This window comes from Cantharellus anzutake (assembly GCF_015039405.1).
Source record: "Cantharellus anzutake strain C23 chromosome Unknown EI90scaffold_35, whole genome shotgun sequence".
NCBI classification, from domain to species: Eukaryota; Fungi; Basidiomycota; class Agaricomycetes; order Cantharellales; family Hydnaceae; genus Cantharellus; species Cantharellus anzutake.
Window position 1 is genome coordinate 206,480 of NW_024066985.1, and position 20,557 is coordinate 227,036.

General features: G+C 49.2%; 8 protein-coding genes across 8 annotated transcripts; 4 read left to right on the top strand and 4 right to left on the bottom strand.

Moving 5' to 3' along the window:
* Window positions 1-386: 386 nt before the first annotated feature.
* EI90DRAFT_3125949 (uncharacterized protein) lies at window positions 387-2,065 on the bottom strand (the record flags this gene model as incomplete). The annotated part of the gene is made up of 2 exons (XM_039063884.1): window positions 387-1,766; window positions 1,829-2,065. The coding sequence occupies 2 exons, from the start codon at window positions 2,063-2,065 to the stop codon at window positions 387-389; spliced, it is 1,617 nt and encodes a 538-aa protein (XP_038914311.1).
* A 1,591-nt stretch (window positions 2,066-3,656) lies between these two features.
* EI90DRAFT_1533927 (uncharacterized protein) lies at window positions 3,657-5,954 on the top strand. Its single transcript, XM_039051879.1, has 17 exons — window positions 3,657-3,845; window positions 3,913-3,998; window positions 4,049-4,127; window positions 4,194-4,207; window positions 4,264-4,284; window positions 4,347-4,415; window positions 4,470-4,497; window positions 4,550-4,601; window positions 4,666-4,719; window positions 4,875-4,890; window positions 4,954-5,026; window positions 5,093-5,163; window positions 5,226-5,285; window positions 5,353-5,380; window positions 5,436-5,480; window positions 5,543-5,733; window positions 5,792-5,954. Exons 2-17 carry the CDS (start codon window positions 3,940-3,942, stop codon window positions 5,793-5,795), a joined length of 864 nt encoding a protein of 287 aa, XP_038914312.1. The 5' UTR covers window positions 3,657-3,845; window positions 3,913-3,939; the 3' UTR covers window positions 5,796-5,954.
* Window positions 5,955-7,376: 1,422 nt separating this feature from the next.
* Window positions 7,377-8,171, top strand: EI90DRAFT_1534369 (uncharacterized protein). The gene has a single exon (XM_039051880.1). The coding sequence runs from the start codon at window positions 7,553-7,555 to the stop codon at window positions 8,108-8,110; it is 558 nt and encodes a 185-aa protein (XP_038914313.1). The 5' UTR covers window positions 7,377-7,552; the 3' UTR covers window positions 8,111-8,171.
* Window positions 8,172-8,212: 41 nt separating this feature from the next.
* EI90DRAFT_3064554 (uncharacterized protein) lies at window positions 8,213-10,521 on the top strand (the record flags this gene model as incomplete). The annotated part of the gene is made up of 3 exons (XM_039060811.1): window positions 8,213-8,276; window positions 8,701-8,974; window positions 9,038-10,521. The coding sequence occupies 3 exons, from the start codon at window positions 8,213-8,215 to the stop codon at window positions 10,365-10,367; spliced, it is 1,668 nt and encodes a 555-aa protein (XP_038914314.1). The 3' UTR covers window positions 10,368-10,521.
* An 898-nt stretch (window positions 10,522-11,419) lies between these two features.
* EI90DRAFT_3064556 (uncharacterized protein) lies at window positions 11,420-12,897 on the bottom strand. The gene is made up of 5 exons (XM_039060812.1): window positions 12,562-12,897; window positions 12,405-12,430; window positions 12,276-12,362; window positions 11,976-12,216; window positions 11,420-11,912 (listed from the first exon to the last, which is right to left on the bottom strand). Exons 1-5 carry the CDS (start codon window positions 12,785-12,787, stop codon window positions 11,734-11,736), a joined length of 759 nt encoding a protein of 252 aa, XP_038914315.1. The 5' UTR covers window positions 12,788-12,897; the 3' UTR covers window positions 11,420-11,733.
* A 107-nt stretch (window positions 12,898-13,004) lies between these two features.
* Window positions 13,005-15,909, bottom strand: EI90DRAFT_2974317 (uncharacterized protein). Its single transcript, XM_039055806.1, has 6 exons — window positions 15,335-15,909; window positions 14,621-15,007; window positions 14,065-14,567; window positions 13,813-14,008; window positions 13,492-13,755; window positions 13,005-13,413 (listed from the first exon to the last, which is right to left on the bottom strand). Exons 1-6 carry the CDS (start codon window positions 15,641-15,643, stop codon window positions 13,141-13,143), a joined length of 1,932 nt encoding a protein of 643 aa, XP_038914316.1. The 5' UTR covers window positions 15,644-15,909; the 3' UTR covers window positions 13,005-13,140.
* A 41-nt stretch (window positions 15,910-15,950) lies between these two features.
* On the top strand, window positions 15,951-17,467 carry EI90DRAFT_3146121 (uncharacterized protein; the record flags this gene model as incomplete). Its single annotated transcript, XM_039065377.1, has 6 exons — window positions 15,951-16,047; window positions 16,104-16,360; window positions 16,422-16,845; window positions 16,897-17,191; window positions 17,224-17,281; window positions 17,336-17,467. 6 exons carry the CDS (start codon window positions 15,951-15,953, stop codon window positions 17,465-17,467), a joined length of 1,263 nt encoding a protein of 420 aa, XP_038914317.1.
* On the bottom strand, window positions 17,336-20,527 carry EI90DRAFT_2974321 (Golgi complex component 7-domain-containing protein). Its single transcript, XM_039055807.1, has 2 exons — window positions 20,465-20,527; window positions 17,336-20,408 (listed from the first exon to the last, which is right to left on the bottom strand). The coding sequence occupies exons 1-2, from the start codon at window positions 20,479-20,481 to the stop codon at window positions 17,552-17,554; spliced, it is 2,874 nt and encodes a 957-aa protein (XP_038914318.1). The 5' UTR covers window positions 20,482-20,527; the 3' UTR covers window positions 17,336-17,551.
* Between the last annotated feature and the right edge of the window lie 30 nt (window positions 20,528-20,557).

Below are 20,557 nucleotides of genomic sequence, written 5' to 3' on the forward strand. Positions count from 1 at the left end.
TGGTGGAAGTGTCAACAAAATATGGTAGGATAATATTGTAGGTATTCACATACATCCACTGGTTGTGGGAGAATACTTTGGCAAGTTCTGCGCGCGGGTGTGATCGATGAGTTACCGAGCTCGCGAGGCAATGTTGGGAAAAGGGGAGGCAAAATCAGGCGTAACAAGAATGATCACACAGTGAGAAAGAAAATGGGCATGAGCATTTCGGGCTCCAGCTTAGCGAAATAAATAAGAAGGAGAAACTTAAAAGCTTCATGGTGTTTCACCCCGCACTCCAAGAGTACCCACCACCATCAACTCCTGTTAAAACTCTTTATGGCCACCAAAAAAAGAACTCGGACATCAGGAACCGCGCTTCATTACACCTTCCCCGGCGGTGGAGACTAGGGTTTCTTCCGTAACGCCTCCAATTCTGTATCCTTCTGTTCCAATCGACTCCGGAAAAAAGGGACGACTCGCCTCCTGAGCGTATCCATAAACTCCTTGACACACTCCCATTCCCATTCCTCCTCAGGATCCTCAGGAGCATCATGATACGGCCCATCCCAATTGAAATACTGAACAAAACTGACTCTTGGTGCCATGATCGTCGGTGAACGTCGAGCGTCCGGGAACACAGTGTACAGATACGTTGCCACCTCGGAGCGATTCCGGACTGAGGATGGCACGAAGGATAGCGTAGAAAGTGGATGATTCGAAGGAAAAGGAGGGTCGTCGAAGGAGAATTGAATACCCGAGACGTCCGTATTAATATACAACGAAGCGCGCTCGAGACGAGGGCATACGCCCGCAATTGACCGTATGACTTCCAGCGTTAGTCCCGGAGGATCATCATTTCTGTCGACCTCTACCGGGATTAAACCCAATTCTTCAAGGTTGGGCATCTTAGAGCATAGATATACCACATCAGCATTGGTAATCGTCTCGACGTCATTGGTGCAGACCGTCAAATGAGTGAGATTAGGCGATAGAGGCAGTTTCAGCACAGGGAGGCTAAAACCAGGGGCTATGAGAAGCAATCCATGCAAGCCTTTACATAGTGTGACTATTTGGATCAGCGACTGCTCTGTTGGCGGATCGTTCTCGTCGTCCGTCAGTAGCAGTCTGAGAAAACGTACGCCATCTAAGGGATAATACCCTAGAACGATTGCCGCTAACTGAGACGGGACGGCCATCTCGATAGTGTGAAGGGATGGGAATGGAGTATCTAATGTGGAGGGTTCGAGACTATGCCAGGCTGAGGGATCGGGTGCGTCGGCGCCGGATTCCTCCTCGACGGATGGTGAGTGGACTTCCTCTAAGTTGGGGAGTTGGGCAATGCAAGTCCATACGGTTGGGATAAAAAGAATTTGCCAGTTTGCAGTCAAGGATACAAGGTTAACCAGCAGCTTCAATACGTCCAATAAACAGTCTTTGACGGCATCATAAGATCGTGAGATTTCGTCGATGTGCAGATTGAGGGACGTCAGGGAGGCGCCGTGATGATGGAGGAATTGAATGACTGGAAGGCAGGTGGCTCCCGGACAATTAAGGATAGAGAGTGAGATCTTGGGAGAGCATATCCCAAGCCAAGCGCAGGCACTCCGAGTTTCCTTTGGTCCATCGAGGAGGCAATTCAAAGAAATGAGATGCGGGAGAAGACGTGGATACAAAATCCGGGTAAACTCGTTGATCATGGCACCATGGTATTTAAGATGAATGGTGAGAGACTGAACGAATTGTGCATAAAATTGGACCCTTAGCAGTTGCTGTAAATACGTGCTCTACACATCAAAGTAGATAGCGTTCATCTTCACCCATGGCAATAGTACCACGAAACACTCACAATGGAACACCTATCGACCTCCGGTAGCAGCTGAAGGAGAGGCGAAGGAGTATCAAGCACTCGCCACAAGCGTCGTAGAGCCGGGATCCACCACAATTTGCAAGTTTGTGCCGCTGAGGCCAGAGTTGTGTTAGGACAGCCATCAAACAGAACAGTCAAGATGTCCGAGTGCTGTAATGCTGGATGCATTGCGGCCGTTTGGCTAGCGTGGTGCGTCTCATCGATGGGGTTGTCCATCCTGATTGTAGTAGTCTGGATCTGGGGCATACACTCTAGCTATAGAGGTTGGTAGGCATGGAGAGCCCTTCAAAACTTGCAACTTGCCCTCTTCCGCCGAAAACCGTGCACATGGCAGCAAACCTCGATGATATCAATTCAGAAATTTGAATTACTCACTCCTTGGTTGGATAGAGGTTTGCTGATTTGGTGTAGAATATTGCACGTGAGTGGTGCGTCGCCCTGAACCATTCTGTGTCGGGATGATCCGCTTCCTATATAAAAATACCCATAATCATCGCACATTTATGTAGTTGGGACCGCGCGAACACGATCTTACTGGCAGCGATTCTGGACTTGGAAGATCAGGAGGATCATCAAGGGAAAAACCAAATTAAAAACATGAAATAACCATCAACATAAGTATCGCGAGACACCCGTTCACAACTGACCGTGTAACTCCTGCATGCAGTCAGTTCCGTGTTCAGTCCGATGGCGGGCGCGCTGGGGGGGACTGACCAAACAGCGACACTCGTGCAAGGCATATATGCATGAGGGAGTAGTCCAAAGAAAGAGGCGAACGAAAGAAACTGCACTTCCCGCGCGTTTCGAATGGCAACACGAACGTTTTGGTTTTACTCAATTTCCGCAAATTCAGAATCTCCGCCTTTGTTCCTCTTCCTTTTTTTATTCTACTCAGCCGGCAACCCGCCTGATTGACGCGACCTTCAGCGGGACCGCGAGCCCATCAGAGAATAAGGTTTTAGCTAGTAAATGATCCGCGCTTACATGCCTACAGTAATAAGTATGTAATTACATAGCATCACCGCAATCATGAATGAGATTTCGTGAACTGTGTTGCACTCCAGGTCTTACTTAGCAGTGTGATAGCAGAGTGGGCCGAATTCATTGTTGCCCTGTGTACCTGAGAGGAAAATGAGTACGAAAACGTCGCATTGCCTGTACATAAATTAGGTGATCGAGACCCATCTTGGCAACTTACCAAGCCATGTTTCTCATCAAAAAGTTGGCCGTTCCGATTCTAGCAAAAGAAATCCAAATGGAAGTCCCTGTGCATCAAAATCGCGCACATTTTGACGGCGAACCTCATTGTACCTTGAAACCCAGCGCAATATCAGTGCCCCATCGCACCCGCAAGCGGCAATCCATTTGCCTTGTCCGCTTCAGCACGGGGTGTTAGAACGGACTCGTAACCCAAATGTACTTATGCATGGCGCTGGCTTCAAAAACGTGAACACAAGTATCCAGAAAAATAGGAAGTTGCCCAGGTGGTCCCACTGGAAAGAAGGATTATCATCCCCTCCCCCTTCTGGAGGCTGCCTCAGTCATCTCTCAAAAATTTCCGAAGTTAATCCGTAACTTTGCTGCGCTTCGGTTTTACAGAGTTTGCTCATTTAGGCCAGCAGTTGAGCACGACGATCAACTAAGCTGATTGTCAGGAAGCTTTTAACCATCCGGACCAACATTCCTTTGCGGGATACATTACCGGTCATGCGTAGTATGCGGAGAAATGTTGGGCACAAGCAACCAGGTAGTGCCAGATACGTGTGAAGAAAAATTATATCGAGAAATGTATTTCAATTCAAATCTGTTGACACCTCAGCTGAGAATGATTGAGAAGCGAAGGGGAAGGAACAAAGCTGAGAGAGTACCATACTGTTGGCGATGCCAATACCCGCTCCCATCAATCAAATAACCCAACGAAAAAAAAAGTGCCGTAATCCCATTAAGTAACCCCGCACCAAAAGATCAACAGTTCAACGGCGAGGCCGCGACCGCTGTGAGCAACGCTTTCCGCTTCTGAGGATTACGGTACCGAAAGCAGTATTTAAGGTGGTTTTCCCTAGAGAGCCCTCAAACATCAGTCCTTTCCGATGACCCCCTTCGAGCATCTCAATGGTGGCTACTGGTATGGCATTGTCTCGATGTCCATGTAAGGTCAGAAGTTATCGTACAAGCTCGGTGTGCTCAGTCTCCCTATAGATTTCTCGGGATCACAACCGTTCAGTCGAGATTGTATTTTTTGAATTTTCCGAAAGATCCTATCGTGACGAAAGTCATGGTATGTTCCCCCCCCCCCCATGCATGATGCCGATTCCTGGCCCCTGACGATCGCTGCTCTATCCAGGTTCTAGTGCTATTGTGAGCAGGACTAACGTCGCCCAAGTTCAAAACCCTGACACCGTGTATAACCCCAGGCTGGCCCAGGTTTTCGGCCTGTATGTGTTTCCTCGGTATTCTTGTGCATCATTTTTTTTTACATGTAACACTCACCATTTAGCGGATGCTCTGTCGTTGCCCAGTACCGGATGGTTATTACTCACTCAGACTCAGCAGTAAAAGACTCATGGTGAGCAATATCCGAATGCTGTTTACAGTCGCTAGCTCTGACTTGGCTGTTCAGGTATAACGCGGTGGATACAGTGAGCACGGTACGTCCTATAGTTTCACCAGCGTCTACACCATCTTAGGTGGTGCAATCAGCTAGTGGCTTCTGTCTTGGTCCAAAATTTCTTCGCCTGGCGTATCAGTAAAAGTTTGTCACAGTTTTCTTTTTTTTTCCGGGATGGGTAGAGATCACTCATCTGCGTTATGCCCAGTGACCAAGATATGGTGGGCGGTGCCCGTCGTCATGCTTAGCTTACTTGACTTTGGTGAGTCACTTTTTTCACTTATCTCGACCACTGAAAACTAAACGGTCCCCCCATCATCGTTCTATACATATACAGCCTTCGGACTCGGTAAACCATTCTCCTCTTTTTCTTGAACCGCTGTTGCAAGTGCTGACCAACGACGTTCTGTATTTTAGGTGTGTATATTCGAGGGTAAGGTATGGAATTCCAGCCCAAAGGACAAGAAAATGACGTTGTTGGACTACGTGCTGCAAGGCAAATCCATGCAAACTCACTCGAGCTTCCCAAGTGGGACAGGAACTCCGTCATTGGTTGGGCTGCATCCCAAGTTCGTCCACATCGTCCTTTGCACAACTGGTGCGGAATACCTGAGAGAGAATGTGTCTCCCCGTAGGCCGCCACGGACACTCTGATTTCCGTAATAATGATTGTCCAGTTGCGTCGCAATCGAACCGGATTCCCGAGGTATGAACTATTTTCCGAACCATGTTGGAACGCAGGCCTGGATGGATCTTGCTATAATGTAGGACGGATAGAGCCATCTCAATCCTGATCAGATATGCTATTCATAGCGGTGCAGCTACTAGGTCAGCTGGCCCATTCAGCACGTTTTGGATGAGAAAATTCAGGATTTTTTGTTTTCTCAATATGTAGTGTTCTCGCCATGACGGTTCTATTCCCGGTTAGTATATTGACCCGCTCATGATTGGGAAAAAAAAAATCTCATTTCAATTCAGTATATCTTCTATGGGATGCACTTCCTCCATATGGCGTCTGTGGCGGTTAGTTTGGGAATTTTATGTTATGTTACCCATATCATCCGTGGTTCACCTTCATGGTTTAGGCGTTGGGCGGTGTATACACCATCACTCTCTGGCCAAGCAAGTCTCACATTCGCCGAATATCACATACAAGCTCATCGCTAACTTTTCCACATCGTCCTTCAGCTTGCATGCTCGCAGTCACGTCCGGCAATACCTATTACCAACCAAAGACGCTGGACAGTCGATTCACTTATCCAAAGTACCAGCTCGGGTATGTTTTCTCGTGTGTAGTCCGTCGACCTCGTCGATCTGCTCATGCCATCCCATAGGTAAAGGAACGGGTCCTAAATGCTATACCCGCTTTGCGAAGTTTTAATAAGAGTTCGGGGGGTACGTGTGAGCTATTCGTGTGACGGCAAAGTTTGACATGCATCTCCTCGCCCTCGCCTAGCGCCAACCTCAGCTGCAGCTGACTCAGTCGTTTAAGTTCATAATCGGCATCTGAAGAGTCCTATCATTTCGTGTTGTATAAATACATAGCCTCTTCGACACTGCATGAAGACTGAGTGCCTGACGTCACTATTGGTATGATGGTAAAGGGCCCAGAGTGTGTCATCGAACAGTGCGTCCGGGCACCCGGGACGTGAGCAATCAGGACAGAGACCAAAATGCCCTTGGTGGCGGGCTCAAGCTAGATGTTTTCCCATGCTGACCGGATAAGACCAATAGATTGCCACCGCGAGCGTGATGAGGTGCTACTCTGTCACCTTCTGGGATTTTGATGCCGTTGCTGTACGAATTACATTGCATTTGGTCAATATCGGGGTAGTGGTGAAACGGAAACGCTCATAGGCAAGCCTCCAAAGTGGAAGCATAGCACTCGACGCGGAAAATATCCATGATTGTCTTTCGTTGATCGCCGCAGTAAAATTCAGCAATGCAGAAATGAGCCGTCGTTTGCGGGAGGAATCATTTGGTGCGCTGGACAGGAGCAAGACGCAAATTGGAGTTAAGAACAAAACTATAAACTGTGAACGAATGGGAGTGTGAGGAACATGAGAAAGGGAAAGGCGAGCCGATGTGTACAAAACTCACTTCTCGGAGCTGAAAACACAAACGATGGGGCACTTAGAAAAGGGTGTCACCTCCTCAGCCTAATGAAGACTGGGAGAAACAGCAGGGATAACGACCGTATTGGCGATGGACTACCATTGGTCAGATGAATTCCATCGAGATCGTTCTCAGTTAGAGTAAGGAATCACCTCCTTCAATCCTAATCTCACACACGCCTGATGAAGCCTTCCATAATTGTGCGAAGTGGGCGGCAGGCCAGGGACATGCATCGTGGGCAATTAATTATACAGAACGGTCTTGTCTTACTTAAACTGTTTCCCCGATGTAGAGAATTCCACCTTAGTCCCCCTCCTGACCCTCCTGATAACCCCCCTTCGCCGTCGCCCGTGAATACTTCATGTCACCGGGGTCCAAAGAAGACGCTGGACATCCAAGTTGCCCGCTAAGGTAAGATTAGTCCGCCTCGCCATTAGTACTGCCCCATAGGTAAAGGCGAGGGTTCTATCGCGGCCGGCACGAATGCGGCGGGTTCTTGCCTCGATGACCGCAGGATTTGACTTGTTCCTTCATTTGCCGAGAAGGACAAAATTGGCATTTGCTGTATATAGTAAATGGACCACGTGGTTCTTGTTCGGTTCTTGTCATCGAGGGCGGGAGCTACCATTCCGAGATTACTGTATATGTAAAAAATCCACTATAGCCTTTTTTGGTTATCTTCTCCCGAAGGTGCGACCCAACCGGAACTGGCCCGGTGCTCTGCACCGTCCTCAACTCTGTGCGCGCTACGCTAACCCCCCCCTCAGGACCAGGGGCTCCTTTTCTCAGCGCCCTCACTTCTGTTCAAAGGGAACAGTCGGGATTATGTACTATACAATCATCCACATCAGAAGAACTTGGAGCCTTCGTGAGCAGCTTGCCGCCACCCTAGAGCGTGCTGAGAAGGCCGGGCCATCAAGGCGCAGACTCACGATGTTTTTGGGCTTTTCAGCAGACTACTACTCAAGCCAAGTCTCAAGATGACAACTGAGCTGCTACCAGGCTCCCTGCCTGTTCCAAGGCCAAAACAACTTGAGAATCCATCAGGCAGCTGGGCAGCGTCATTCCATATCCCCACCCAAGCAAGAATGCTCAGACACTCACGACGATCGCAGAGCGAATCGATAGGGTTGAATTTCCGAAGAGGATGCAATCAAGTTTTAGTTTGGGGGAAAGACTCACAAATAAAAACAGGTTCTCGAAATTGCCAACGAGAGCACACCTTCTCCGAAATGTCTTGCTGCATCAATTTTCCCAAGTTGACATCTCATGGAATGACGGGAAAGAAGGAGAGAAGGTTGTGGGGGAAGCGAATACCGAACGGGGCAAATGTGTTCTTCGAATTTCGAATTCCGATAAGGATTGGTCTGTGCGCACCCAGGAACGAGTTAAGCAAAGTACTTAGATCCCACCGTGCAGCAGTGCCACGGAAAAGGATGCACGTCCAAAGAGACGTTCGCTGCTTAACGATGAATTTGTGGGGTCATCCGTTTGAAGCGTGGGAAACCTTCAAGTGGGAGAGTTGCGTTTTGAAGTGAGGGATAGGATAGGATGAGAAGAGAAATAATTTACAGTATTAGATCCGCCTATCTGTTCGCATTACACAGCTGAACTGTTGATGATTTTTCATTCCTCTAGTTATGGTCGCGCGTGTACGGACATTGCCTTTTTCCAAGACGACGGTCACGTTAACACAGTTTCCAAGTCAGTGAGTCACGGCGCTCGCAATGGACCTCTTCTCCTTCTTCGTCGCTGTCGTCGGAAGTCTTTGTCGGGACGCCTTAGGATTCCTCACTACACACCTCCCTTCCAACAAAGGCATTCCGAATTATTCCAATTGATCGGACCCAGAAGTTGCAACATTCTCCGTTCGCATAGGATTCTTGATGGATTACTATTACATAGCGATGGAACTAGAAACTTTTTAAATCCTGCTGCTACCTTCTACCCAGTCAACGGCCAACCGTCGCCATCGGAGTCACTTGGCCTTGCCCCGTTGTGTTGAAGGAGACACACGGAAGACCGCGCATTTATATAGTCTCTCTTTTGTAAGCCCAGTTTGCTCCTCCGGTCTTCGCCTTCTGATCTTAGTCAGTCCTTTCTGTATTCACCCGAAGCATTGTCTCAGATGATCTTCGCTGTTCTCTTGAACCATTCTCCACGTCGCTCCCACTACTTGAACTTCCGAATGAACTGCTATCTCTTATCGCCGAGTATGTGCCAGGGCGACACTCCGTCAATGGGACTGTGGTGGAGAGCAGTGATCTATCGGCATTGTCGCTTGCTTCACGGAAACTCCGAGCTATTTCCCTCTCTCTACTATTCCGAGATATCGTCATAACGTCAGACAAACAATTGTCGGCATTGGCACGCGTCGACAAGCAGTTGACTCATCACACAAAGTATATATATATTTTTTCTTCCCTTACATTGGTGTTTGTTTGTTTTGATTCAATTTGCTCTAGAGAACTTAATATATTCATGAACAATGACTTTCTGGATAAGTGGAGGATGTTCACGATGGCTGGGGCCTCTCCTCAAAGTCCACACTCGGCACTCCTTACCGTTCTTTGCAAAACACCATCCCTCCTCTCCCTTCGGATACGCGTCGCCAAACTGACAGGACCTGACTCGGCTTGGACCAAATCTGCCCTCTATGCAGCTCGTGATATTCCCGTTGGGCACGCGTTTTCGGAAGCGTACGATGAGCTCAACACCAAGTTCAAGCTTCAAAACCTAAAAGCACTAGAGCTTGACGCGTTTGAGGATATTGAACCGCTTCTCATCCTGACGCCAAACATCCTCTCACTCAAAGTGGTCGTCTCAGGTGGCTTCGAGCAGACTTCCAATGCGGGTTTCGTAAAAGCCCTTCGAAGCGTCCCAAAACTTCGACATCTCACGTATACTCCCGAAACGCTGCGCGTTAAAGGTTCGATACGAGGGATAAATGTACTTCTGGACGGCATAGTAGATGATGATGATGATGATGATGATGACGACGTTGAAGCAAGCGAGGGCAGTATTGAGCTTTTGACCAAAATTGGCGAGTCATGTTCAGATTTAGAGACCTTGGACCTAGAAACCCGATGGTATGGCTTAGACGAAATTCATTTCCCCGCGAGTCCGGAACCTTTAGATCCGGCCTCACTCCTCTCAATATCACCCCTTTTCCCTAATCTTCGATATCTCCACCTTCCTTCCACACCAATATCCTATCGGGACTTTGCCACGATTCGTAGTCCCTTTCATCCCAGTGCATCACAGATGACTCCTGAAACACTGGCCCAACTCCGAGATGCGTTCGAACGTATATCCACGATCGAATCGGAGATCGCCATGGAGATGGCCAAGCTCAGCCGTCAAGGTCTTCTGGAGAGCATCTCATTCGTTAGACCATGGTGTCCCGAACACAGGGCCGACGTAGCGGTCACTTATCCCGTGACGATCGTCCCTCCTCGCTCTCTTCCATCCCCAATCATCATCTCAGCTGGATGCACACCACCACCACCCATCAATATTATTGTCCGCGACGGACACGGCGTGGAAGTACGTCCATCCATCACATCCTTTGCGAAGGATGCGCAATTCGATCCACTCCCGCGAATCGTCACTAGGCCCATTCCGTTTTCTGTATCTGTGAAACGATTTGTCGAGGTTATGGGTGATAAGGAGAAGAGATGGAAGGCTCTTGATGACTTTGCACGAGATCATCAGGTTGCGAGTGCGGCGATCGCTGGTCTCGCTGGTTGTTTCGTTGTGGAGGTTGGCAGAAGCGCTTCTTTTCTCTTTAGATGACTACATTATCGATTTGTCCCAAGTTTTCTGGGGGACGCATCGATTCGATCCCGAATTTTAAGCACGTAATTTTGCATTATTTACGTATTTAACATATATATGCGCAACTTCATCGCTCACATGCATGGATATATGAGAACATTGTCTAAGCAGGCATCTGACACCTCTACGGACTCCGCTGCCTCATCAAGAACTGTTCTGGAGCACCTGGCTTGGCACCTATTTGAATTCAGTTTCATCCATCTTGTACTTACTCTCTCTCTCTTTCTCAAGTCTCAATGCGAGTGACTTAGCCAGTTTTAAGCCGTTGACCAATGTGAAGACGGATTCTTCAGCTGGTCAACACAGGGTCGCCACCCTATCCACATTTCTTGTCGGCCGTCGTCTCTTCGTCCAGTTCCCACGCTTAAGCAACCGTCTTAGGAAGATAAAGCACAAGTCCGAACGAACGAAACTTTGCGACTCCTCCATATCCCTGAGCGTAAGTACATATACTTGTGACTCAGTCAATATAAAATGGTTTCGTTTTCAATAAGAAAGGTAAATTTCCCGGTCGACTTTATTCAGAATTGATCCGAAAGTTATCAAGGTTTCTATGACGGAAGGGCCCAGCTCGGACGCGCACGGAAAGTTTAAATATTGGTGGTATCGTTCTGCCAATGGGATAATTACTTATTGGGACACGAAGTGGGAAACAGCCTGTGGACATGAAGCAGAGGATCCGAATGCCATCTGGTGGCCGTGGGCCTGAGTTGCGGATTGTCTACTTGCTATCCTCGTCAATATTCAATGTTGACACTGCAAACAGGCTGCACATGCCAAGTACCTTTGACTCAAAATGGCATCGCCGCCTGCCATCAGGAATGGTTTAGATAAAGCACGCCACAGAGAAGGGGATCGATTGTCGCTACAACGAAAGCCAAATTTGGAGCTGATTCATTTCCGTTGTCCCCACACAAACACACCCGCGATGTTCCTTATCGAAATATTGACATCAACGTCATAGCTAGATTAGATAAGGTTATTATCCATGTGATAGAATCCTGTTGATGTCAGATATAAATGCGGCTCAAGATTACTCATAGTCATTATTTGGCGATACAACATTTTGATCCTGTTTGACGATAGTCAGAACAGGACACAAGGACTTATACAGAATACAGAAGAGTTGAAGGACAGGAAGTACCGTAAGTGTGCGTGTTACGGTGGATTAGGTGAACTAGGAATCATCAAAAGTCAGAGCTCAAGGAGGAAGCTGTCAAAGCCTCAAAGGGGTAGAAGTTATCAATCGATAACAAGCGAAAGGAATGGCAAGAAATTGCAAGAAGCGAGTAAGCAGGACAAGAAAGCGACCAAGAATCAAGGGTCAAGAATCCAGACTTGCGTGAATGCATTCTGAGCCAGAGATATCCAAAAGGTATCCAGGCCTGCAAAATTCAATGACACATTTGCTGGAGACGCAGCGAACGGAAGAGGCATTTGCGATCGCACTGCAGTCACGACCAGTAGGAGTTAATCCAGGTAGGGACGACGTACATCCACCGCCTGTTCATCGTTCATCAGTTTTCATTTTTTTTAAGGATTCAAGTCAGGGGAATATGGACGTACAACTCTCGAGATTAACGCGAGTATCGATGCATTCGTATCCACGAGTATTGCGACCGCGTCCATAAACACCACATTTCTCGTACCCAGTCGGGCAACGAGCAAGGGCTAATTGAACTGCCCGACGACGCGAATGAGCTGAAGGGTTAGGGCATGCGGCGGTTTGGCATCTTCCATTGCACTCGTATTTATCAGAAGGGCAATAGCAATGACCATCGCTGGCCTTGGAATACCCATCTATGCACTGAGGGGATGCGCGTGAGGTATATAATAAGATCCCAATTCGACGACGGAATCAAGTACCTCATAACCGCAAGGATCCTCCTTTCTGCACACCCTTTGAGAGTGAGGAGGAAACTGGCAAGTATGCTTGTTGGGGGACTTATTAACCTAAACGGTGCACAGGCTCATGGTGAGGAGGATATCTTGGACGGAGAAGCGCGTACTTACTAGAGCAGCTAGACTAGCCGTAACCACGTCCACTCCAAGTGACGAAACGGCGGTTTTCACGCTAGCATCCGCTTGTATAAGGCCTGGACGGAACGTGTTAATAAACGCGATCCGCGATGTGAAGGGATTTCGACGGTACCTGGAATGGTTCCTAAGCATAGGCATATATGTGCGGGGAGTCGAATGCCGAGAAGCCCTAAGAGACTAGTCGCAAGGTTAACGTCTACTTCTGCACATACGTCGATGGACAGAGAGGTGCGCGGCGAAAGCGTTTTCGGTACGGTGGCGGACGCGGAGCCGAGAACAGAACGAGAGATCGCGATGACAGAAAAACACAAGGAGAGTGCGGAATGAGCGAAGTGCATTTTAGAGAGGTGAATGAGTGGAATATTCCTTCTAGTCTATGCGGTGGAAGGCTGAAACAGGTTCTCGAGGATGCACAATTGTTGGCACTTATTTATACCGGGCCTCCGGGGTTAGGCGTGTTGCCGGTGGAAATCTCCTTCACAATATACCTTGCTCATGCTCATCGCTCTAGATGGTACGAATAGAAACCAGATCGAAATGTCATTACATTGCAGACTGAACAGAAGCTTTAAAAATAAATAGATTACAAAAACGGATTAAACGACAAGTAGCTTGTAGTTCTAACGGCGGATGTAATCAGTGAATGCTGGTTGAAGTGTGATGCAAGGTGGGGGGAGGCGAGAAGGGGATGCTAACGCTGAGGTGTTGATGATCGGGTGCGCTTTAAGGGAGGCTCAGCATCGGAGGGCTCGAGTTTTACCGTCATGGGTTCATCGTTCTCCTTATCAGGCGAAGATTTCCGTTTGAGCCCTGATGTCCTAGGCGGCGAGACACTGCCTTCCTTTACTGTGGTCTCTGGTGTCCTTGAGCGTGATCGTGAAGATGGGAAGCGTGGATCCTTCAAACGCTTAACAGCAAGAGCAGAGGGCGACATTGTCTCTGCATGACATGTGGCATGATACACCTGGAAACCACGTTTCGCCAGCATGAGTTCATCATCGTCATTGCACCTGTTGGGCTTGCAGCTCGAGCGAGCACATACCTTGCCCTTGACTTGCACAGCGTTCTTCCATACCCATTCTTCGTCCTCCTCCAGGAATTCACTCTTGAGGGTCTCGCGGCAAATAGGGCATGTGACGGATTTCGACTCGTCTCCTGGCGGAACCACAACATACATAGCATTAAGCTTGGAGAGTCGCTCCGCTGCTGCTGCTGCCGCCGCCTTAGCACTAACCGGGCCGCCCGCCTTTCCTTTCTCTCTGAGATCTGATGCCGCATGCGCGTCAGCGATATCATGGACCCAGTTCTGTCAAACGAGTAGTGAATAACCGAATGGTAGACTGCCATGGAAAAAAAAACTTACGTCCACACCAACGAACCAACTGCGTGAGTGTCCACGGCCAATCGACTCCGTTGCACGTTTATTCTGTCTAAAGTGGAGGTCGAGATGGTCATCTCTCGCCTTTGCACCTGCCTCATCGTCCGGAAAGCGCTTTGCACATTGCCTGCATTTCAAGGGCTGCCTCTCATATAACATGGACACCATGTCTGGCTGGGATCTGGTTCAGGAATCGTGGTGAACAGTTGTCTTCACGAGATCTGACTGATAACATACCTCTGCAAACCTTGATTCGTCAGCGTAACAGAAAGTGATAAGATTTTACGCTTATAGTCTCGCAATCTCGCTGTCTTAGGGTCTATTTTAGATGGATTTTCCTCATGTTTCGGCTCAATCTTAGAAGTAGGGGCCTTTGCATTTGGAGCTTGGACGATGCCCGCCGCGACCAAGCTCTGGAACAGTGAGTCTACGTCAACACTAGCAATAGCAGCAGGCTCAGGTGCAGGGGGAGGAGTAGGGGGAGAGCTGGCAAGACTATTTACGAGCGATCCAAGTATCGATGAAAGGTGAGACGCAGTGGCTGACGAGGACGAGGGAGTGACTTGAGGAGCAACTCGCTGGGGAGGATAGTGAACCGCAGGAGCAACCGGTGGCGGCGGTGGAATGGCGGCAGGGGGCGGTGCAGTCGAAGCAGTTGTGCGAGCCAATTCACGGAGCCGTGACAAGATTGCATTCAAATCACTCGATGCCATGGTGGTTGTTGAGACTAATTGATGAAGCTGATAAGGTAGTGAGTACAAATACCAAATCACTCTGATAACATTCGACAAACCTGACGAAGCACATCGATATGGGCGCGAGATTCCATGTCGGCAGGATTGGCCTCAACTGCCTTGATTTTCTGAGCAAGATTCACATCGAGTTCAATTAGTACCTGGGATTGGGTAGGGCCAGAATGCCCAGAGGTTGTGTCACCCCAAATAGCTCTCTCAATGGTCTGCTGAGGAACGGAACCAAATAACTCGGCCCCAGCCAGGGCTGTGCGCCAGGTCACGAGCATTTCTTCCATCTTGCCTCGTGTGGCTGGATCGACGGATTGATAAGATTCCAGGAATAGCGGTGTGATAAAAGCAGAGAACAGGACAGTATAAGGAGGCCCAATATTCTTTGAGACCGAGTCCAGTAAGTAGAAACACGGCAACTTGATAGCCGGGTGGACCTGATGGGATCGGAGTTAGAAACGGACATATCGGATCAAAGTCGGACATAAGCATAGGGAGGGACTGGACTGGGACTGGGACTGGTGGGGCCGCCCAACAAGCCAGAGCCGCGATAGGGTGCAGACAGCCCTCAAGATATGGATGGACCCCGGGCTGTACGAACACGATAGTTCGAGGTCGGCAGCGGCTGGCATGGTCGTTGACTGACTTTTGTACATACAACATGGAAATGTACACGTAACCACAACACGAGCCTCCCTAGCACAACATAATGCGCAGTCCCTACTACTCTGTTGCCAAACTCACGGAGAATAAACTTGACTTACCCTATGAATGTGTTGTTCTATACATTGGGATATCACAGACGCAAAGCGTTGCGAATGCTCTCGAGCAATATACGACAAACGATGGATAGTGAGTCTGTCAGTGCCCAGCAACTTTCCCAACTCATTGTTGAACCAGTTCCTGAAAACCTCAATTTCTTGAGGTGTAGGTGGGGCCTGGTAGCTCATAGGCGACTGCGGGTATGCTTGCTGATACACGGGGTATGCCTGACTTGAGGTTGACGCAAAAGTGCTCGGACTCTGCGAATATGCGGCGCTTGGATAGGGTGCGTGATGATACATGGCCTGCATGGTATAGGCAGTAGGTGGAGGATAGGTTACGTTTATAAAGCGGTTGCTGGTGGCTCAAACGTTGCTTGGTCAACACAACAATAATGGACTAAACCTGAGACCGCTCAAATGCAAGCGGAATGCAGAGCGGCACACTCAAAGTGGACGGCAGATAACTCCTTAGGTCGTAACGTAAACCTCACACAAATCGATTAGCAATCGATTGCAGGGACGGTCCTCACTATGGGTGGCTGGCAAGATGATGGCGGTGTGAAGAAAGGAGTTTGGCCGCCGGCACTCTCCGATATAGCAATCTCCCAATCACGTGATGCTTCCATATGCGTCGATTGTCCTTCAAAGATACTACAAGGTTACAGGATGGAACGAGGACAATCTGTATTCGAATCTGACGCGTGCTTCTACCTGTAAGAAGTGGTTAGGGATATCAACCATGTTATTTGTACTAAGTCTTCTTCAACAGCCATCTTGGACTTCAGTGTCCCTCGAGGATTACATTTCCACATTTCCAAATCCCCAAATCCTTGGTTTAAGACGACATATTCGATGAACGCTCTTCCATCCTTGAATGGTTCCATAGGATACATTTTCACCTCGTGCGACTTGGATGTGAAAGGCTCGGCTGATCTGCGGTTGAAGGATGTTGTTGAGCGATTCAGAATTTATGACGTGCCTAGGAGGCCCGAGGGCAAGCCCGAACAGTGGCTAGGCGGGGAGAGGGTGGATACACATGGGGAGTGTCCTGACTTTAGAACGAAGACCCACTACCTAACCTTGCCAGCGAGCAGATTTCTTGCTGTATGGCCGATACTACATACCCAGTTCACGTTTAGATGCTCTCTACTCCACCAGGCTATCCGCGCAGACGCAGGCTCTCATCTCCGTTATTTCTGACCCCTCTACGGCTCTATACGCTCGAGGGTCCAAGGGAGGAACCAGCTTGATTGGAGCAAATAATGTGATGTTCAATCTGCAACGCGACACGGGCCGGTGGAGCACTGAATATTCCTGGAGTGCGGATGATGGAATGCTTGGAGCGAGAGCTTTATATAACTTTGGTGCGCTGGGTGATGAGGAAGATACGAGGGAACGCAATGTGCGGAGTCGACGTGTAGACGAGGAAGAAGCTATGGAGGGTGGACTAAGAGGTCGATTCTCAGCCGGTGCAGAGGTGTACTTTAGTGCCAAAGAGAAAAGTGCAGGAGGTGAGTAATGAGTCCGTGCCATAATTTGTGTTTGCTCATCGTCATCCATAGTTTCCACTGGGTTGCGATTTACGACACTCCCTGAACCTTCGTCCTCAGATCCCAACGTTTACGACCCCATCCAACCCCCAACTGCACTTACGGCCATTTTTAATCCTATGATGGGTCACATTTCGAGCGCTTACACCGCCCGTGTTTCGCGTGACCTCTCATTATGTTCGCGCTTTGACTTCAACGTTTACAGCTATGAGAGTGAGTGGACTATGGGCGCAGAATGGTGGATCCGAAAAAGGATCCGAAAATCAAACGGCTCCGACAAGGCGCTAGATGTTGCACTCCTGCGCCTGTGCCCCCGGCTCCGCTGGATACAACACCGAGCATAGGGGAGGCGAGTCAAATACGTGGAGTGGTCAAAGCAAGGATGTCCACTAGTTCGGTGTGTTTGCTCATTCCCACTGGCTGCGCTTCTTTCCTAACACTACTGAATTAGGATGTCTCACTCATGTGGGAAGGTCGGCTCGGGAAGACTCTAGTCAGCCTCGGTGTAGTCTCCGATTTCTCAAATCGATCGAAACCTATCCGAGCCATTGGCTTGGAGCTCTCTTACTTCAGTTCAGAATAGCCAGGGGCTCATTGGCACCTGCGGTGGTCCCACACTGCAATATGGAAGTATTGTAGCCACATCATTACCCAAGAAAATATCTTTCTACTGTACCGTACTAGGCATCCAGCCACGCATCTTTGCGAACATCTCCCAAATCTCACGCCCAGCTATATCACCGCCTCCGCCGAGCCTCGTCTCTGTCAGTATGGCGTCATATCTATTTCTTGCATCGCCTTCCTTCATATCCAGGATGTCTCTCCATTGGTCCAGCTCTTCGAACTCCACGTTCAGTGCACGGATAATATTGGAAAGGTACGCTAAGTCTGAAGAAAGTTGTGCTGCCCCCTGCGAAGATAATTGAGGGATAGAAGGGAGGATAGTGCTCGTTAGGTGGGTCAATAGAGACAAAGTGAGGGAATGTAGCCAGGTTGAGGTGACCATCTCGGGTGAGAGAGACGCGGGTGGCGGCTGGTGTAGCTCGGCTGCAGAGGCATTAGAAGCGAGAGATAAGGAGGTGGAAGAAAGTCGCCGTGCCGGTACGGAGAGTGTCATGGAAGCTCGCCGTGAGTGCGATGCGGGACGGTCGTCAGTCGGAGATGGAGGTACCCCTGTTTGTGAATTTTCTGCATGCATCATATATTTGAGAGATTCCTCGTTCACGAAAGGGAGAGTCTCGATTGAAAATGCCAATGCATCGTCATCCCCATATACTTCAAATAGTCGCGGTAAATTCAGCAATCCTTCTGCTACGTGCTGGACGGTCTGAGTTGGGGATAGTGAAAATGATGGTATTTGAAGATCGAAGGCCCCTCGTTCCGTCTTAGATTCTGTGGAGGACCACGCCGGAGCACTTGCATATGTGCTTAGATGAGCGTGCAGTGGCTTTAAGATGACGTGCTGAAGGTAGAGCTGACACGATTTCGTGAATGAAGAGAGACCATCAAGGGACGCTGCGAGTATGCTCGCATCTAACCTTGCAGCCGGCGAGGCTGCGACAGAAAATGAAGGCGAAGGCGCAGACGCACTTGCTGGGTCGAGTGCATCTAACAAGGCGTGGAGCTCTGCCGAATTGAGAGAGGATTGAAGCAAAAGTTCGGCTTCTCCCTTCGTGGCGCCTATGCCTCCCAAGTGAACACCGTGGGGGTCGTTTCGCGCAAGGCGGAAAGTAGTGGAAACCTGAACGAGGCTAGCTTTTACTTTCGCCTCGAATACTAATAACCTATCCTTGACGACTCGACACGTCTCAAGGAGATGCAGAGCGAGTTGGAAGTTACTCCAGTCATCAGGAGTATAATCAAGCTCCTCGAGGGTCTCCGAATCTACGCGTGAGGTATGATGTAAACCAGACTTTATTGGGCTCGGATTGTCTCCATTAGTTTGGGGAATGAGACTACGTTGCGAAGTCTCTAGAAACGTTTTGAATGCCTGATTAATGGCCCCCACCATACCGATCGCACCATACCCGTGGGTAAAAACGATGCAACGGCTTAGACATTCCTCCACCGCACCGAAGATCGCAGCCGAACGCTCTTGCAAAACCCGCGCGACATCAGAAGACTGCAAGACAGATGGGCCGACAATTCGGGAAAGCTCTTTGTTCATAAATCGAGTTTCCAGGGGCTGATACTCCGTCTGAAGATCAATAAAGGATTCGAACAAAGCGAGCTCCCACGTCACTCCCGGTCCACTGGCCAGCACGTTGACATTGGGAGACATTGATGTCGATTTTGAACCCATACGCCGCGACGATATCGAACTCCGCCTCCCAGACCGTCTTGTCACAGAATCATCACTCGCTTGGGAGAAGAAAGAGGAGTATCCCATTCGGCTCATGATCTGTTCAACAGAGCTTGCGAACTCTTCCGCAACTCTGAAGGACTTGATCAGCTCCGGAAGAGCGGCATCCCCATGGGACTCCGATACGTCGGTCAGACGCTGGCTAAGGGAAGGCGAGAGAGAATCCAAGGTGGACTGAATAAAGAGGGAAAGGCTGGTTTGGGGATCCGAAAAGATTGCGGTGATACTGGTTTGCTCTTCATTTACACGCGCAAGGAGATCGGCCAGAAATTTCCGGAAGAATTCGGCGAAAGGAATGGGAGTCGAAGCAGATGGTGCGGACGGAGCATTATCACAATCCACCAACAAAACAGATTGCCAGAATGAAACAAGGTCTGCACGCCTGGAACCATTATAATAGTTCCTAAATTCAGTCTCGCGCTGAATATTAGAAAAGATAGAGAAATAGGATCGACAAGCAGACACGTCCTTCGCATTGATAGCAGCCACCAAAGGGGAACTGACGGCAGCCTCCAATTGATTTTGCAAACTGATCATGAGAGCTCTCCGACTTTCAAACTCGGGAGTATTCTGGAACACAACCATGCTCCGGCTTGCTTCGGCTAAACGTTCGCTGGCCTTCGCAAATGACGCGGTGGCAATGAGATTCGTAACCTCAGGCTCGAGAACACTCCAGCTCTCTGCTTCTCGTAGGACTTCTCTCGCTCCCTCCATTCTCGACTTAACAGTAGAAAAGTAATGAAGACGTTCGAGAGCAGCGTTAGTGGGATCATTTTCGGCCCGTTTTGTCTTGCTTTCAACGGATTTCAGATTCACTTGAAGGGTAAGGCCGGACTCTCGCATAAACTGGAGATCGTACGTGATGCGAGGGACGGTTCTTGAGACGTCCTCTATCGTCTGCTCAAGCTGCGCAGCAGTATCCTGTGTGACAACTTGCAACCGTGTCGCGAGGTGCGAGATGCGTTGTTCAAGAGTGGCAAGATTGGCCTCAGCCTCTTCCCCCCCTGAGTTGGAAAGCCTCTCGTCGAGAACATGGTTTAGCCATCCTTCGATATCATCCTCATATTCGTCTAACGACAGAAGAAGATCTGCGGTGGGAATTGAGGGCACTGTGTCGGTTTCGTCCACCTGACTAGTGGGCATTGAACTGTGCCACGAAGTCCTTTCCGTCCATGCAAGTCAGGATGGATTAGATCGTGTTGCAGAGGGGTCACGTACAACAGATGCTGATTCATGGATTACACGCTGAGCGCTAAAAAGTGCGTCACATGGTAGTTCGCTTCGTTGCGGTCGATATACTTGCCCCATCAC

Excerpts from the sequence above, each read along its gene's own strand:
- EI90DRAFT_2974317 (XM_039055806.1), bottom strand. The coding sequence starts at position 15,643 with ATGCAGGCCATGTATCATCACGCACCCTATCCAAGCGCCGCATATTCG. Across the intron at positions 14,568-14,620 it reads ATATCGATGTGCTTCGTCAG|CTTCATCAATTAGTCTCAAC; the intron begins GTTTGTCGAATG and ends CTACCTTATCAG. Across the intron at positions 13,756-13,812 it reads GTTGGTTCGTTGGTGTGGAC|AACTGGGTCCATGATATCGC; the intron begins GTAAGTTTTTTT and ends CTCGTTTGACAG.
- EI90DRAFT_1533927 (XM_039051879.1), top strand. The coding sequence starts at position 3,940 with ATGACCCCCTTCGAGCATCTCAATGGTGGCTACTGGTATGGCATTGTC. Across the intron at positions 4,285-4,346 it reads CTGGCCCAGGTTTTCGGCCT|CGGATGCTCTGTCGTTGCCC; the intron begins GTATGTGTTTCC and ends CTCACCATTTAG. Across the intron at positions 4,498-4,549 it reads CGGTGGATACAGTGAGCACG|CTAGTGGCTTCTGTCTTGGT; the intron begins GTACGTCCTATA and ends TGGTGCAATCAG.
- EI90DRAFT_3064556 (XM_039060812.1), bottom strand. The coding sequence starts at position 12,787 with ATGCACTTCGCTCATTCCGCACTCTCCTTGTGTTTTTCTGTCATCGCG. Across the intron at positions 12,431-12,561 it reads ATGCTTAGGAACCATTCCAG|CTGCTCTAGTAAGTACGCGC; the intron begins GTACCGTCGAAA and ends CGGCTAGTCTAG. Across the intron at positions 12,217-12,275 it reads AGGATCCTTGCGGTTATGAG|TGCATAGATGGGTATTCCAA; the intron begins GTACTTGATTCC and ends GCATCCCCTCAG.
- EI90DRAFT_1534369 (XM_039051880.1), top strand. The coding sequence starts at position 7,553 with ATGACAACTGAGCTGCTACCAGGCTCCCTGCCTGTTCCAAGGCCAAAA.